We start from the raw sequence: 15,637 nt of genomic DNA on the forward strand, positions 1-15,637 counted from the left end.
CACTATGGCTGATCGTGTACATCCTCAAGATTCACCACCTTCATCAAATAACTCCAGTGAAGCAAAGCCTGTGCCAACCCCAGGAACGTATGTAGTTCAAGTACCAAAGGATCAAATATACCGGTATCCTCCACCAGGGAATGCTCGTCATTACGAATCTCTTACAAAACGGAAGCCTCACCGGAGTTGCTGTTGCCGGTGCCTTTGCTACACTTTCTCTCTTCTTCTCATCCTCATTATCGCTCTAGGTATGTTGGAATTTTAATACTTATTTTACCCTTATCGTTAATTATTACCCAATTTTCATTTTTTCAAAAAAAGTCATTTAACTCATTAAGTTTTGATCATGTGTTTGAACAGGATGAGGGAGTATTTTAGATAAAAGGATGTGTTGGTTATTAAATGTTTTGTCTGTAAAACTACTCCCTCCATTTTAAAATAAATGAATTTATGTAGTGTGACATACCTATTAAGAAATCTAATTAATGGCATTAATTAAAGGGTCATCTGACTAAATTACCTTATGTCTTTCCCCAAACTTTTCTTAAATGATAAAAAAGTGAGTGTTGGGATTTGAAAAAAACAATTAAAAAGAAGGGTAATTTTGAATTTTTTTAATTAATAACCTTTTGGACTTTGAGCAATTCACTTATTTTGAAGCAAAAAAAAAAAAACTCAAAAATTCATTTATTTTGAAATGAGGAGGGTATTCAAGTTACTTTTTTTTAAGTAACTTTCTTATCAATTTCAAAGATCAAGTTTCATAATTATTGTTTTTCAATAGAATTTCTTCACTATTTGTTCAGTAAAAAAATTCATAGGCCTTGTCAAATTATTTACTTACAATGCCATAGCAATCTCGCAGTGGATCGAGAGAGCAAATATCATTTTTGGAAAAGCGTTTCACACGTGTGTTTCAAGTCTTTAATTTTGTGTTCGTTCGTTTGTTCATATTGTTAAACCTTTATTTTTGTGTTCTTCAGGTATCACTGTTGGCGTTCTCTACCTCATCTTCCGCCCTGAATCACCCAAGTATTCTATCTCCGACTTCACCATTAAGAACTTCAACCTAACATCATCATCATCTCCCGTTTCGCCACAATTCAACGTCACTGTCCGAGCTGAAAATCCTAACAATAAAATCGGAGTTTACTACAGAAAAGGAAGCTCAATGACCGTTGTCTACTCCGACGTTAGCTTATGTAACGGTGAATTACCCGCATTCTATCAGCCAACGAATAATGTAACTGTTTTTAAGACAGCATTAAAAGGATCAAATGTTATTCTTGGAAATGCCGTTAAGACAGAGTTAAGGAATGAACAAATGAAAGGGAAAGTGCCGTTTAAGGTGAATATTAGAGTGCCTGTTAAGGTTAAGGTTGGAGCTGTTAAGTCATGGGAAATTATTGTTAAGGTTAAGTGTGACATAATAGTGAATGCTTTAACAGCAAAATCTAAGATAGTTTCTAAAGATTGTAAATATAGTGTTAGGTTCTGGTAGACTGTTTGTAAACACATCTTAGCCATTTTTTGTATTTATTATTATGTAGTGATATTATATGATTCTTTTCTTTTTTGTTACAGAAAATTGGTTTATATAATAAACCGAAAATTTTATTATGCGATATTTTTGCTCGTTATGTCAATATAATGTAATAATAGCTGAAAATTGTTATTTAATAGAATTCAAAATCGGGTAGTTAAAATTGAAAGGTGCTACGTAGCATCAATTGTTATGCGATAGACAGATACATCTGTATGAAAATGAAAGGTAAATCATCATATCATATAATATTAAAAGTGGGAAGCAACAATTAAAAGTTAAAATACTAAAATGCACATAAAAAATTGATTGACATTTTTATCTTTCAATTCAATCCTAAAATATTGCTTTACTATTATATTATTGTACAAAGATGTAAATGTACCAAGCAAGTTTTGCGGTGGTTTAATGTTAAATGGTCAGTTATTGATTAGCAAGACAACCAAAGGAAGAAACCCAACCGTCATAGTTATTGATTAGCAAGACAACCAACCGTCATTGTAATGTGCATATATAGTTTTTACTTCCTTTTGGCTGATTCAATGTACAAAACCTTGGTAATCACTATCTTCCTAGCACTAAATGAGAATTAGGTGCTTTTAACGTGCATGTATGTGTGCTTTGTAACACTCAAGAAGCACAAGAGTCATTTTAAGGCCCATCTTTAGCGTGCCCCAATAAAAAAAAAAAAAATCTTGTGATAGGCCCCAGTATCTATAGAATATTTAGACATGCTTCTTGGCTTATAAATACAATAGTAGTCTTCACAAGACTTTATCTATGAATTGTGTCATAACATAGTCTTACTTTTGATAGAAACTGATATTGCTATCTGGTTGAGATAATCAACCACGGTGGTGATCATCATCTTCATTATCAAGGTGTTAGATAAAAAATCTGAAGGAGCTAATCACTGCCATGTATAAACAAGTTGGTAGTAAAAGGCTTTCTTATAGTTAGCTATATACATCATTGCTGTATCTCTTGTTTGTTTAGATGTTACTTCTCTTTGCTCCTTGTATCACTTGATAGTTCCCTTGCAGTTATAAACTACTATTGTTTATCAAGGTTGAAGAGATGTTGAATAAAGATTGGAGATAAACGTGCAACGCACGTTCACGAGAACTAGTTTTATAAACAATGGAGTATAGGATCCGCAGTATTATATTATCGTGAATGTTGGACCGTTTAAGTCCAACATATCTACAAGATCGGAGTTTAATACCGGAAAGGAAGCTTTGTCACCATGGTATACTCCGTCACCGATAAGGTTATGGGTGACATAACGGTGAATGCTTTAACGGTGAAGTTGAAGATAATTTCTAAAGATTATAAATATAGTGTTTAGTTTTTGGACACATCTTAGTCATTTTTAATTTCATATGTAGCATATTATATGATTTATTCTTTCTATTGACAGAAGTTTGGTGTATATAATGAACTAATAAATTATGATACGGTATTTAAGCTTGTTATTTCAAGAGAATGGAATAATAAAGGAAGATGTTACTCATAAAATTAATACAAAGAGGAAAACTCCTCTTACTAAACTAATTGACATAAGTCATTTTCTTTATCAATATCTTAATTTTTAACTTTATACTACTTGCTTGAATTAACACTTCGACAAGTGTAGATCTTTAGCACTCAAAATTATCGTCAAAACACTCTTTGGTTTGAGAATGATAGGATAGACATCCGTCAAAGCGTTTGCCAGAAGAATATTTTAGGCAAAAAATATTTTCAGAACTTCAAAGAAAAAGACTACTTACTTAAGACATTCTACTGAAGATTGGAATTAATAATTGCTATAGTAAATTCATAATTTTATGCTGCATTGCTGAACCATGCTTGTTTGCATATGAAGACCCATTCATAAACAAAAAAAATTAAACTGATCAAGTTTATTTTCTCATCGTACACCTATGTATTGACCCCATCTATCACATACATATTCTCTGTTATTCAATTGATATATTTATTCCTGTTTTGCATTGGACAATTTGAAGAGGTCATATATGACTATTTTGATATGGCTTCACAAGCCAAGAAATTAATCACTAAAGTTAAAAGTTAAAAGTGGGAAGCAACAAATTAAAGTTAAAAGTTAAAATACTAAAATGCCCATAAACTGATAATCAACCACGGTGGTGATCATCATCTTCATTATCAAGGTGTGAGAAAAATGAAAAATCTGAAGGCGCTAATCACTGCCATGTATAAACAAGTTGGTAGTAAAAGGCTTTCTTAGAGTTAGCTATACATCATTGTTGTATCTCTTGTTTGTTTAGATATTACTTCTCTTTGCTTCTTGTATCACTTGATAGTTCCCTTGCAGTTATTAACTACTACTGTTTATCAAGGTTGAAGATATATTGAATAAAGATTGGAGATAAACGTGCAACACACGTTCACGAGAACTAGTTTTATAAACAATTGAGTATAAGATCGGCAATATTATATAATCGTGAATGTTGGACCGTTTAAGTCTAGCATATCTACAAGATCGGAGTTTAATACCGGAAAGGAAACTCTGTCACCGTGGTCTTACTCCGAAGTTAGCCTCTGGAACGGTGAATTGCCGGCGTTCTAAAGATTGTAAATATAGTGTTAGGCTCAGGTAGAGAGTTTTTGGAAACATCTTAGTCATTTTTAATTTCATATGTAGCATATTATACGATTTATTCTTTCTATTTACAGAAGTTTGGTGTATATAATGAACTGATAAATTATGATACTGTATTTAAGCTTGTTATTTCAAGAGAATGGAATGATAGAGGAAGATGTTACTCATAAAATTAATATAAAGAGGAAAACTCCTCTTACTAAACTAATGGACATAAGTCTTAACTTTTAATTAATATATAAAGAGGAAAACTCCTCTTACTAAATCAATGGACAAAAGTCTTTATAAAATTAATATAAAGAGCAAAACTCTTCTCATTTTCTTTATAACTATCTTAACTTTTAACTTCATATTACTTGCTTGAATTAACACTTCGACATTATTGTGTAGATCTTTAGCACTCAGAATTATCATCAAAACACTCTCCGGTTTGAGAATAATAAGATAGACATCCGTCAAAGCGTTTTCCAGAAGAATATTTTATGTAAAAAGAATTTTCAGAAATACATTTTTAATTCAAAGAAAAAGACTACTTACTTAAGCCACTCAAATGAAGATTGGAATTAATAATTGCTATAGTAAAATCATAGTTTTATGCTGCATTGCTGAACCATTCTTGTTTGCATATGAAGACCCATTCATAAACAAAAAAATTAGACTGATCAAGTTTATTTTCTCATCTTACACCTATATTGACCCTATCTATCACATATTCTCTGTTATTCAATTGATATATTTATTTCTGTTTTGCAGATTGGGTAATTTGAAGAGGTCATATATGACTACTTTGATATGTCTTCACAAGCCATGAAATTAATCACTATAGGCTCATGATTTCACCTATATATAGTTATCTAAAAGAATTGGGGACAAGGGTCAAAAATATACTTCAATTAACTTTTTTTTTAGTTTTCTACCTGAACTGTCAGGTGTAAAATTTTCATACCTAAACTATTACCAATTAGTTTGCAAAATACACCTCAAGTATCAGTTGTTCACTTTTAATGAAGTGTGTTTTGCAAACAAGTTGGTGATAATTCAGATAGGAAAAGTGAACAACTGATAGTTGAGATGTGTTTTGCAAACTAATTAGCCATAGTTTAGGTAGTAAACTCTCACACCTAAAAATTCAAGAAGGAAACTTAGGCCCCGTTTGTCCATAGATACCAAAAAAAAATTCACTTTTTTTGAAATTTGGAGTTGGAGTTGGAGTTGTGTTTGACCATAATTTTTGAAATTGTAATTTTTGGTGAAATGTAATTGTAAATTTTTAAAAAACAAATTTTTTGAATTTTTGATATTCCGGAATACAACTTCAAGTTGTATTTGGAATTTTCATGGCCAAACGCTGATTCCGGAAAAAAGTGAAAAAAAAAATTCTGAATAAAGTGTAATTCTTATGGCCAAACGGGGGCTTAAAGAAAGATGATACTTGAAGTGTGTTCTTAACCCTTAACCCAAAGAATTGGAGATCTTCATAAAATAGAGAAAAACAAGGAAAATGGAAAATAAATGAAATTGTAACTGAGTTCAATCAAATTAAGCCTCAAAGTAATGTACATGTTTGATACATGTTTTTTGCTATCATATAAACAGCTCCCTTTATGATTACTCTACACTCCTTCCTTTTCCCATTTGCCCATTTTCACCTCCCAATATTGAATATACAGCCACTATATAGAGCTTTCTTTATTTCAAGATCAACAAAAATATATAAGAAGCTCCAACAAATTATGCACTATTTTTTTACCTCCCTGTACAAATGACAGAATAAATAGTCCTTTGCTATACTCACTGTTGTTTCTTCAGTATCTTGCAGCTATTTCACATTATGCCACTTTTTTTTTTTTTTTGCCAGAACTATGTTGCTCGGACTCTCCAAATGTTGTTGCATATGTGGCGATTCCTTCCAAAATCTACTTTTGGAGGATCCGACGCGCATGCGGAGACAATTTTTGAAGAGTCCGAGCAACATTAGAGTCAAAACTCACCATCTTACGACTGGGAATTCATGCGGAGTGCATGACCCTGTTTGGCTTCTTGGATGGCCTTTTGGAGATTAGTAAACATTTTCACAGAAGACTCTGAGAAGTTGTTTAACTGGCCAAGAAAAAAAGCCAAGCTCGTACGAAAACTATCAAAACCGGTTATCCAATCCTCAGGAGAATCATCTCTCAGTGGGGTCTTGAGACCTGGATCATCATTCGCCCCACTCTGCCAACGATGATTTCCGCCCTTCCCGTGGTGCTTCTCTTGCCGGGGTACGAAGTGAGAGATTTCAGCAGCCAAATCCTTCATAGCATCGGAAACTTCTTTACTAGGTAAAGAATCGAGCATCTCCAACCAGACAGAACAGGTGGTATAAATAGGCGGCCCGTGGTTTCTGAGTGGCACAGGTTGCTGCTTTCTTTTTCTCCTGGATGATTTCTCGCGGAGGTGGACGGACTTGTGAAGCCACTTATTTATAGCTTCCACGTATGCCTTCTGAGAGATGATCCACTTCATAAAACTTGATGCTAGAGAACTCAATTCATGTTCAAGATGCATGGCTATCTGTCGACGAAAATCTGATTGAATAAGGATCTTCATATTTCCGGGGGAATGAGCTATTGATATGATATGGAGCTGACGCTTGTGACAGTCGAGCATAACTTCCCACATCTTCCTCAATCTGTTATAGGAACAGGTAGCATGTATGGGGGAAAAATAAGAAAAGACTTCCAACCATTAAGCTTCTAAAACATCCTCTTTCAAACATGTAAGTGTACGTGTTTTTCTTTCTTAATGCTCGTCTCTTAACAGAAATAAGACAAAAACGGGCGAAATTGTAAAAAACTATTTATTAGCTCAACATATTAAGGTAGAGAGAAGTTGATGGAGATTCCACATATCTCTGAAGCATGAAACTATCAAAGTGCATGTTTGCTTATTCATAGAAATTCGCAACGATATAAACAGATGCAACAAATGGAAAACTGGGAAGATGGGAGTGCCTACTTCAGACGGCCAGCCATTCTCCTAGCACCTTCATCTCATACAGAATTTAACTATTTATATCCGGAAAACTGGAACAAGTAAAACTACAACGTCTGTTTATTTCAATTTAGGGTGTGTTTGGTGTGAAGGAAAATGTTTTCCTGGAAAAAAGAAGTGGTTTGTACTAATTCTCTGGTGTTCTGGTAAGCATAAAATATTGTTCCAAAAGCATTTATATGAGCTAGGCAAACACTATGATGGATTAGGGTAGGGGGTAGGGGTGGTCAAGGTGTTGGGGCTATGGGGAGTGGAGGTGGGATGGTGTATGTTGGAGGATGGAGGATGGGGACTGGAATGCCATTTACGGAACTTGTTTTCCCTACTTCCACCAAGGAAGTCATTTTCCTCAATTTTAAGGAGCTTGTTTTCCTAGAGAGAAAATTTTCCAAAAATTTTGACCAACCAAACACAGGAAAATTAGAAAACATTTTCCTTCCTGCCAAACACACCATTAGTCAAGATGCTTGTATGCATGTGTACAGGTCAGCTAGAGTCTGTTGCAAGTGATAACTAAACTTTTACTGCATCGAGTTCCTCGTATAGAATGCTTTTAAGTGAATATCCCTACAGATTTACTTCACATTCAATGCTAACAATATTCAGATGCTAAAATAATGAGCGGCATTAATGACGTACCCCTCAATCAACTCCTCCAGTTGAGGCTGAAGTTCCTTGTCTCTTATTTCCTCAATTTTCCTGGATATGTCATTAATTCTATGAATTGCAACTCCGATTCTCGAGTGAAGATCCTTCACAATAGCACGCGTCTTGTCAATCCTCTGGAGAGATTCTTCCTTAGATTCTAGTTGTCGGAGAAGCTTACGCTTAACATCATAATGACTTCGGATCATCTCACTAGCCTGAACTCCAAAAGGTATTTACATTTAGTTGTACATCAGAAACTCAAAAATACGAGTGAAACGACAAATTAGTTACAATAAGCAGCCCAAACACCATTAATATGAGGGGAAAAAACCAGCAAATGCAGTGTAATAAACTGAAGGTCTACTAATAATTTCATCAACTGTTCTTAAAGAGCTAATATAAAATTCAACCACAGTCACTTTAGAAAACGATAGTCTACACAAACTGCAAGATTCCATTTTAAGATCGGATACCATGCATTGTATATTAAGTATGGGATCTCAGTATATCTTAATTGATTAATATCAAATTTACAACACTATGTATCTCGATACAATATGAGAAAGAACTCGGGCTTCCAAGAGGACTATAATGAAAGCAAGTATAAACTTCAACAAAAGACTACGCCTTGTATTTTGAAAAAAAAAAAAGAAAGAAAGATATATGACCGTTAGTACAAAGTCTATGACAATATCTTAACAGATGAAGGTAATTTAAATGCATAAAGAACTTGTTTCTTTTTCAAGAGATCAGCCAAGAATTTTGAAAGAAGAGTCGTAGTATCTTCTTACAAATTACATGCTTCAAGGGATCAAAGATTGATGCACTCTTAAGAAATTGACTTAAGAGGTAACGTTGAAACTTGAATTTAGTTTCTTATTCAAAAGAAGTAAAAACATCATTAACATCATAATTACTAGATTATTTTTGGGGGAAAGGGAGAGACAAGCATTTCCACAAGGATATTCTTTTATGAGATACCTCATCAACCTTTTGCAGACAAAATATAGAAACTAATATCGAAGAGGTAAAATTTTTCATCCATAGGAATGTCATAGAACAGCAAGCCTTATGGGTTGTGTACATATAACTAATATCTTATTCATGCAGCTAGACAAATAAAGACATCGATACATATATAAGAAATATCTTGCCTTGACTTCGTCATATAGCTTCTTCTCCCATGCAAACAGCCGATCTAATGTAGAGGCATGGCTTCCTGAGACCATACAAAAGTTATCAAAGAGATTGTTGGTGACATCCTCAATATCATCTGCTGAGTGTACACCAAGCCGAGTTGGGGATGAAGCATGAGATGATGTGGTGCGATGCCATGTCAGGTACTTCACAGAATTTTGAGGAGGCTCTGAACAGAAAAATTAAGACGTGGATGAGCTTCATGGAGGAAAAAAACAAAAAGACAGGCAGTAACAACTGCTTGGAAGGTAAATAAGGACATCATAGAAGTAATAAACCGTGCATAAGCGTATCCAACGCCAGTGAATCAGGACTAGGTTGAAAGTACGAGTTTACTTAAGAAAATTCCTGCAGTGACGCTCGTACTTCTCCAATAAAGTCATAGGATAACTGCATTACATTATCTTCAAGTACTTCATAAAAGAAACAAAGTAGAGTAGCATATGGAAAAAATGAAGATTCTAAAACAATAATTTAGTGTTTACTTTTAGATCATTGGGAATTAGAAAACCAAGTCGAATCTAAATAATAATCTGCCCTCCTCAGGGTAAAGGAACCTTCCCATATCTTGCTTGCTTCCCCTTCTCCGTATCATAAACTACAAAAAATCTGGACCCAAGAGTGATGCGGGGAGAAAAGAACTCAAGAATGTCTTTAACAAAATACTTATTCCGAACCACACAGGAACAGAAAAGTACTACCAACTATTAGGGCTCGTTTGGTTGGGAAACAACTTATCCCGGGATAAGTTATCCCGGGATTAGTTATTCCACCCTCAAGGTGGGATAAAATAAGGCTACAATCCTAGGATAACTAATTCCGGGATTAGTTATTCTGGATTTTTATTCCAACCAAACATGGGATAAGGAGGCACTAAAATTTTATCCCGGGACTATTTTTGCTTATCCTTCACACCAAACGACCCCTTAGACATGTAGAATCTGAAAATTTTACCACAGCGATCTCACAATAAGAGGCATACCTTCAGGAATCTGGCTTGGATCGTCCCCGCAAGAGAAACAAGACTTCATTAATATTTTGGCCATTGACCCGCCTGTCACAAGTAAATCTGTCACTGATCAAATAAAAAAGCTAAGCAGAAATGACTACCATGCAAAAGAGTTAAGAGCAACAGTCCACGTCCCAATACTCACTTCATTCTCTTTTCTACCCACGTATACATTAACTTTATTATATAAGATGGACTTAAGATTCTGACTTTGACCTCCGGGTGACTGCCCTTTCTTCCCATACGTCTCAACCAGTTCAATACATAAAAATCAGAAAAGCATGCAGCATGTTAAGTAAACATGATGAACTAAGTCCAGGGGAGAGGGCAAAGATAGAAAGAACTTCTAGCTGATTTTCCAATGTCATGCAGAAATCCATATCACCTGGGAAGACAAAAACCTAGAAGCTAAAATAATTTGAGGAACACGTGCAAACAATGCAACTACTAAGATGCACTTATGTGCATTTTCTATCCCACATGAGAGAGAAAAAGAGATGACATACTTTCTCTCCCTGGAAAAATTGGACGGAAATGGAATTTGTTCGCCTCTAGCATGCGTGGAACTTCTCGTCCTGATTCAGATGCTTTTATGAAGAGATATTCAATATCTTTTATGCTAGAAAAGAAGTCCTTGGGCGCAATCTTATTCTCAATATCATTTTCTTTTACTGGTGTCTTCATGCCATTATTATCAGAATTCAGGCCATTATTATCATCAGCAGGTCCTGTTGGTGCAGCTCTTAGTGGAGACAAATCAGGTGACTTGCTTTTCTCCCCATTTAAAAACTTGGCTTCTGACACTACATTTCTCGCAGATGTTATGTCAGGTGAAACACCATTGCTAGCATGATCGGTTGTCCGATTGACATTTTGAAAACTTCGGACCAGTGTTTCTGTGGAAGGCTCGTCGTCAAATTCATCATCTGAGACCTGTAATCAGAGGTGGCGAGATTAGCCCATGAAAAAATGATCTGCCCAACCTGCCAAGTTTAGGCTGGTCATGGACCCGCCCATTTATTAGCTCAGCCGAGTTCAGCCCATCAAGACCCATGAGAAATCTTGTCGAAATAGTTTCAAAGAGTCATTTTTTTATTTGATATGTTATATATAGCCATAATAAAGAAAAAATAGTTTTATTAGGTACTAAAAGATTATAAAAGAGCAAACAACTTATTGGGCAGGTCGGGTTAAGGCCCCCTTTTTGGCCCATTTCAGCCCAAGTAACCTTTAGGGGGGTTATTGACCCACCCATTTATTAACTCAGCCCATTTTGACCCGCCCAAATTCAGCCCAACCCACCCATTTGACACCCCTACCTGTGATCCATCCCTTCCAGGTGAAGAATAATGTTCTTCATCATCTTCTGATGCAGGAACTCTATCCTCATCTCTGTGATGTCCAGTATCATTTCGATTCTCCACCCTTCCATCTCGTGAAGTCAAATGATTATCAATATCATGGCCAATACCGAAATAGTCCCACGGTGAAGTTTCAGTAGGGGAAGGAGGGATTTCAAAAGGTGAAGTTTCAGAAGGGAAAGGAGGGGTTTCAAAAGGTGATGCTTCAGGCCTCTCTGTGGAACGAGGCGTGGAGTTCTGAGGTGTACTTGAAGTAACTGAAACAGTAACTGGAACAGGAGGTTTTTCTTCAACCTTCCTAGAAAATGTACCTCTAAATTTCATGTGATTCACATGGTATCGGCTTGAACTTGGAGGCGAAGGAGACGGGAGGATATTCTCAGTTGCATCTACATTACGTGAGACAGATCGAGAAGAGAATGAAAATTGGGAAAGTGACTTTTCAGTTAATCCAAGAGGCTCGGGTGTTGCACTAGTCGAAGTGTAGATGGAAGATTCGATTGGAGCCTCGGGTTCAGCAAATCTCCTTAAAGCAGTTCCTGTAATTTTTAGAGACTCAATATAAGCAATATGAGTCGCTGCTAGATTACACCGGCCATCAAGAGCTTGCCTAACAAACTTCTTCCGTTCACGACAAAGCTGCAAGGCTTTATCTTCCTCTAGTTTAGAGTTTGATGCCCCCATCAAATCATTCCACGGTTGAAACTTCAAGCTTTCAAGACGCAGACCTGATTCAAAAACTTGGAAGATTATTCATTTGGAAAGAGACAATGCATGATCAAATTACATGAGCCCAAAAATAATCAAGAAATGAAAGAAGTCATAAATTAAGAAGTCATAAAGACGTTTAGATACCATATTAGTTAATAAGTAACCCAACTCTTGAGACAAATCACAACAAGGTAAATGCATTAACTGCTGACCAAGTACCTGATCTGGTTCTTCCAAATAGTATATCAAGATGCATGGGAATTATGAATACAAAGGCTTGGATTTGACGTAAGTCATTGTCAAATTGGATAAGAAAAATGACTTTAATTGCAGTGCCTTTATAAACAAGATGTTTTCATAGTTTTCATTTTGAAGCTTTAATTAAAATTCTATGAACAGTTATTAATCTCCAAAAGCAAGAACAGATTACTAAAGATCCAATCTTTAAAGATTTACAGATTTATGGAACTTCACAACTGCATAACAGAATTCAATTCAACCCCAACCAAGTACCACCAAGAACCTATCGATAAATCACAACAACAAAACATAACTTGACAATAAAATAAGAACCAAAATTGGATCAGTGATCTCCACATTAAGAAACTTGACTTTCAAAGCTAGATCAGTACTTCACAACAATTGAATAGAATTCAATTCAACACCAAATCAAGAACCACAAAAACCCCACTAACCCATCTCAACAACTAAAACAGCTCAAAAGTTGAAAAGTAATTTGAAGTTATAACCAAAAAAAAAAAAAAAAAAAAAACTTAAGACTTTAAAAAGTAGGAGCACTACTTCACAACAATTGAATACAACCCAATTCAACCCCAAACCAAATACCCACAAAACTTGGATGATTTTGAAGTAATAAAAACACCCAAATAGGAAAATTTAATTTTTTTTTTTTTTTAAAGGCAGTTAGGACAGTAAGCCATGGCAACAACTAAAAAAGATCAAAACTTGATGCTAAAATAACACCCAAAAAGGAAAATTAAACAAAAATTAAGAACAAGAACAATTTTTAATCACCAAAAGACCAAAAGGGGTTGTGAATCTTGAAGTTATAACAGTACCTGTATGAGTAAATAAGTCAAAAATTGGTCAAATTTTGTAAAATTCAGTGATGATGATGATCCAGTTAATAAAATAACAATTGAATACAATTCAATTCAACACCAAATCAAGAACCACAAAAACCCCACTAACTCATATCAACAACTAAAAAAGCTCAAAACTTTATAAGTAATTTGACACTATAAAGAACACCCAAAAAGGTTTTTTTTTTAAAGGAACAAATTTTAATCACCAAAAGGGGTTGTAAGTCTGAAGTTAGAACAGTAAACAAGTCAAAATTGGTAAAATCTTGTAGAATTCAGTGATCTCCAAATAAAGAAAACATGACTCTCAAAGTAATATCAGTACTTCACAACAATTGAGTACAATTCAATCCAACCCCAAATCAAAAAACAAACCAAACAACCACTAACCAATAGCAACCAACTAAAAAAGCTCAAAACTTTATAAGTAAATTGATGCTATAAAGATTAAAGAACACCCAAAAATGAAAAAAAAAATGATTTTCAAAGTAAGATCAGTACTTCACAACAATTCAATTTAACACCAAATCAAGAACCACAAAAATCTCACTAAAGCCATAGCAAAAACTAAAAAAGCTCAAAACTTTACAAGTAATTTGACACTATAAAGAACACCCAAAAAGGAAAATTTAATTTAATTTTTGTTAAAGGAACAAATTTTAATCAACAAAAGGCAAAAAGGGGTTGTAAAGTCTTGAAGTTAAAACAGTACCTGTATGAGTAAACAAGTCAAAATTGGCCAAATCTTGTAAAATTCAATGATGTTGCTGATCAAGTTGAAAGAATAAGAAGGGAATTTTTTTTAGAAACTGTGAAAAAAATAGTAGAAAGCCAAAAAAAAAAAAAAAAAAAAATCTTTAGAGATTTGTGAAGTGTGTAGGCAGTGTCAGATGTCAGAGAGAGAGAGAAAGTGAATAAATACATCCATGCAGAATAAAGAAAAGGTACTATAAACAAATATATATTTTTTTTCTTCTAAAAAGTTGATTAATATTAAGCAAAAGAAAACAGACAAATTGGAGTGTGTGTGTGTGTGTGTGAAATTTATGTGTGCTGAGCTGTTTTCTTCATCCTTTTTCAATAAATGTTCTCAAATTAAGTAATTCTTTAACCTTCAAAAAGACTCCTTTTTTTTAGTCTTTTTTTAGTTTCTGAAGTTTTTTTTTTTTTTCAATATTTTAAGCATATATGTACTTTTGATTCTCTTGCTTAACAAGTCCAAATAGGTGAAGTCAAATATCTCCATAATAGTCTTATTTCTTGGAACTTTTTCTTCTCTATTATGATGATATAATTAAATAGTATTAAATATTTATAACAGTGTGTGATATATAAATCTTATTTAATTAATAAAAAAATCTTAATAAAAAAAGACTTGAATAATAATGAAAATGGTTCTATAAAATTTTGCATAAGCAAAAGAAAACAGACAAATTGGAGTGTGTGTGTTTGTGTGTGCTGAGCTGTGATCTTCACCTTTTTTCAACAAAGGCCATTCAATTTTAAGTAATTTAAAAAAAAAAAAATAACTTCAAAAAGAAGTCTTTTTCCTCTCCTTTTCTCAAGTAGTTTCTATTCTAAAAATTAAAAAAAAAAAAAACTCTTTTTCTAAAAACTTTAAGTATATACGTACTTTTGGTCCTCTTGTTTAGCAAAGTCCAAATAAGTATAGCAAACATCTATTTATACTTTTACGGTGACAAACGGTTATATAGTCATAACAGTACTTAATGTTTAGATCTTATTTGTTTATTATTGATAAATTACTCGGAAAAGGTTGATTTGCGTAAATATCCTCTTTTTAAGTTATTATTTAGATTTTATTTATATTTTTAAAAATTATTCATATGTAGCCTTTGAAAATGACAACACATTGATCTAAAAGGTTCATAAATTGCAATAGAATATAACATATGGAAATTTTTTCAAAAAAATGATAGAAGTTCATGATCGAATATACGGTGGAATATTAAAAAATATTATGTAGGATATAAAAAAGCCCTAATTTCATCTTTTGGTATTTCCCGATTTAAGTTACAAGAGTTTTTGACGTTCCAAATTCCTTATTCAAACTTATAAAATTTATTAAAGATGTGTCTCCAAGTAATTAATAGATTATTTTACTATTATTCTAAAATAAGAAGTGCATGGCTATTGGAGTAGGCTTATTGTAGAGACGGAATTTTATAAAGAATGAGCCGTTATAAACTTATATGATGTTGTTATAAAATAATATAAAAATAAACTTCTAGGATTGGATCCAATTAATTGTAGAAGTAATTTTAGTCAAGTTAATCTTGAATTAGAATTTTGATCGAAAAAAAAAATCTTGAATTAGAATATCATGTAATCTGGTAAGGAAGCTAATGTAACCCCAATTTATTGCTGATAACTACAAATTAATGT

At 33.7% G+C, this 15,637-nt stretch overlaps 2 protein-coding genes across 5 annotated transcripts; one reads left to right on the plus strand and one right to left on the minus strand.

Moving 5' to 3' along the window:
- Positions 1-1,618, plus strand: LOC132065578 (NDR1/HIN1-like protein 13). The gene is made up of 2 exons (XM_059459023.1): positions 1-248; positions 984-1,618. Exons 1-2 carry the CDS (start codon positions 5-7, stop codon positions 1,499-1,501), a joined length of 762 nt encoding a protein of 253 aa, XP_059315006.1. The 5' UTR covers positions 1-4; the 3' UTR covers positions 1,502-1,618.
- Positions 1,619-5,682: 4,064 nt separating this feature from the next.
- Positions 5,683-14,177, minus strand: LOC132065581 (protein ROLLING AND ERECT LEAF 2). Of its 4 annotated transcripts, none has more exons than XM_059459027.1 (7): positions 14,154-14,177; positions 11,376-12,145; positions 10,563-10,989; positions 10,030-10,101; positions 9,005-9,216; positions 7,842-8,065; positions 5,683-6,840 (listed from the first exon to the last, which is right to left on the minus strand). In XM_059459027.1, exons 2-7 carry the CDS (start codon positions 12,099-12,101, stop codon positions 6,165-6,167), a joined length of 2,337 nt encoding a protein of 778 aa, XP_059315010.1. In that variant the 5' UTR covers positions 12,102-12,145; positions 14,154-14,177; the 3' UTR covers positions 5,683-6,164. The 4 variants fall into 4 exon arrangements, with proteins under 4 accessions (XP_059315010.1, XP_059315007.1, XP_059315009.1 ...); XM_059459024.1 differs by lacking the exon at positions 14,154-14,177 and adding an exon at positions 13,944-14,104; XM_059459026.1 differs by lacking the exon at positions 14,154-14,177 and adding an exon at positions 13,208-13,393.
- Between the last annotated feature and the right edge of the window lie 1,460 nt (positions 14,178-15,637).

The sequence above is a fragment of the Lycium ferocissimum genome, chromosome 7 (genome assembly GCF_029784015.1).
Source record: "Lycium ferocissimum isolate CSIRO_LF1 chromosome 7, AGI_CSIRO_Lferr_CH_V1, whole genome shotgun sequence".
NCBI lineage: Eukaryota > Viridiplantae > Streptophyta > Magnoliopsida > Solanales > Solanaceae > Lycium > Lycium ferocissimum.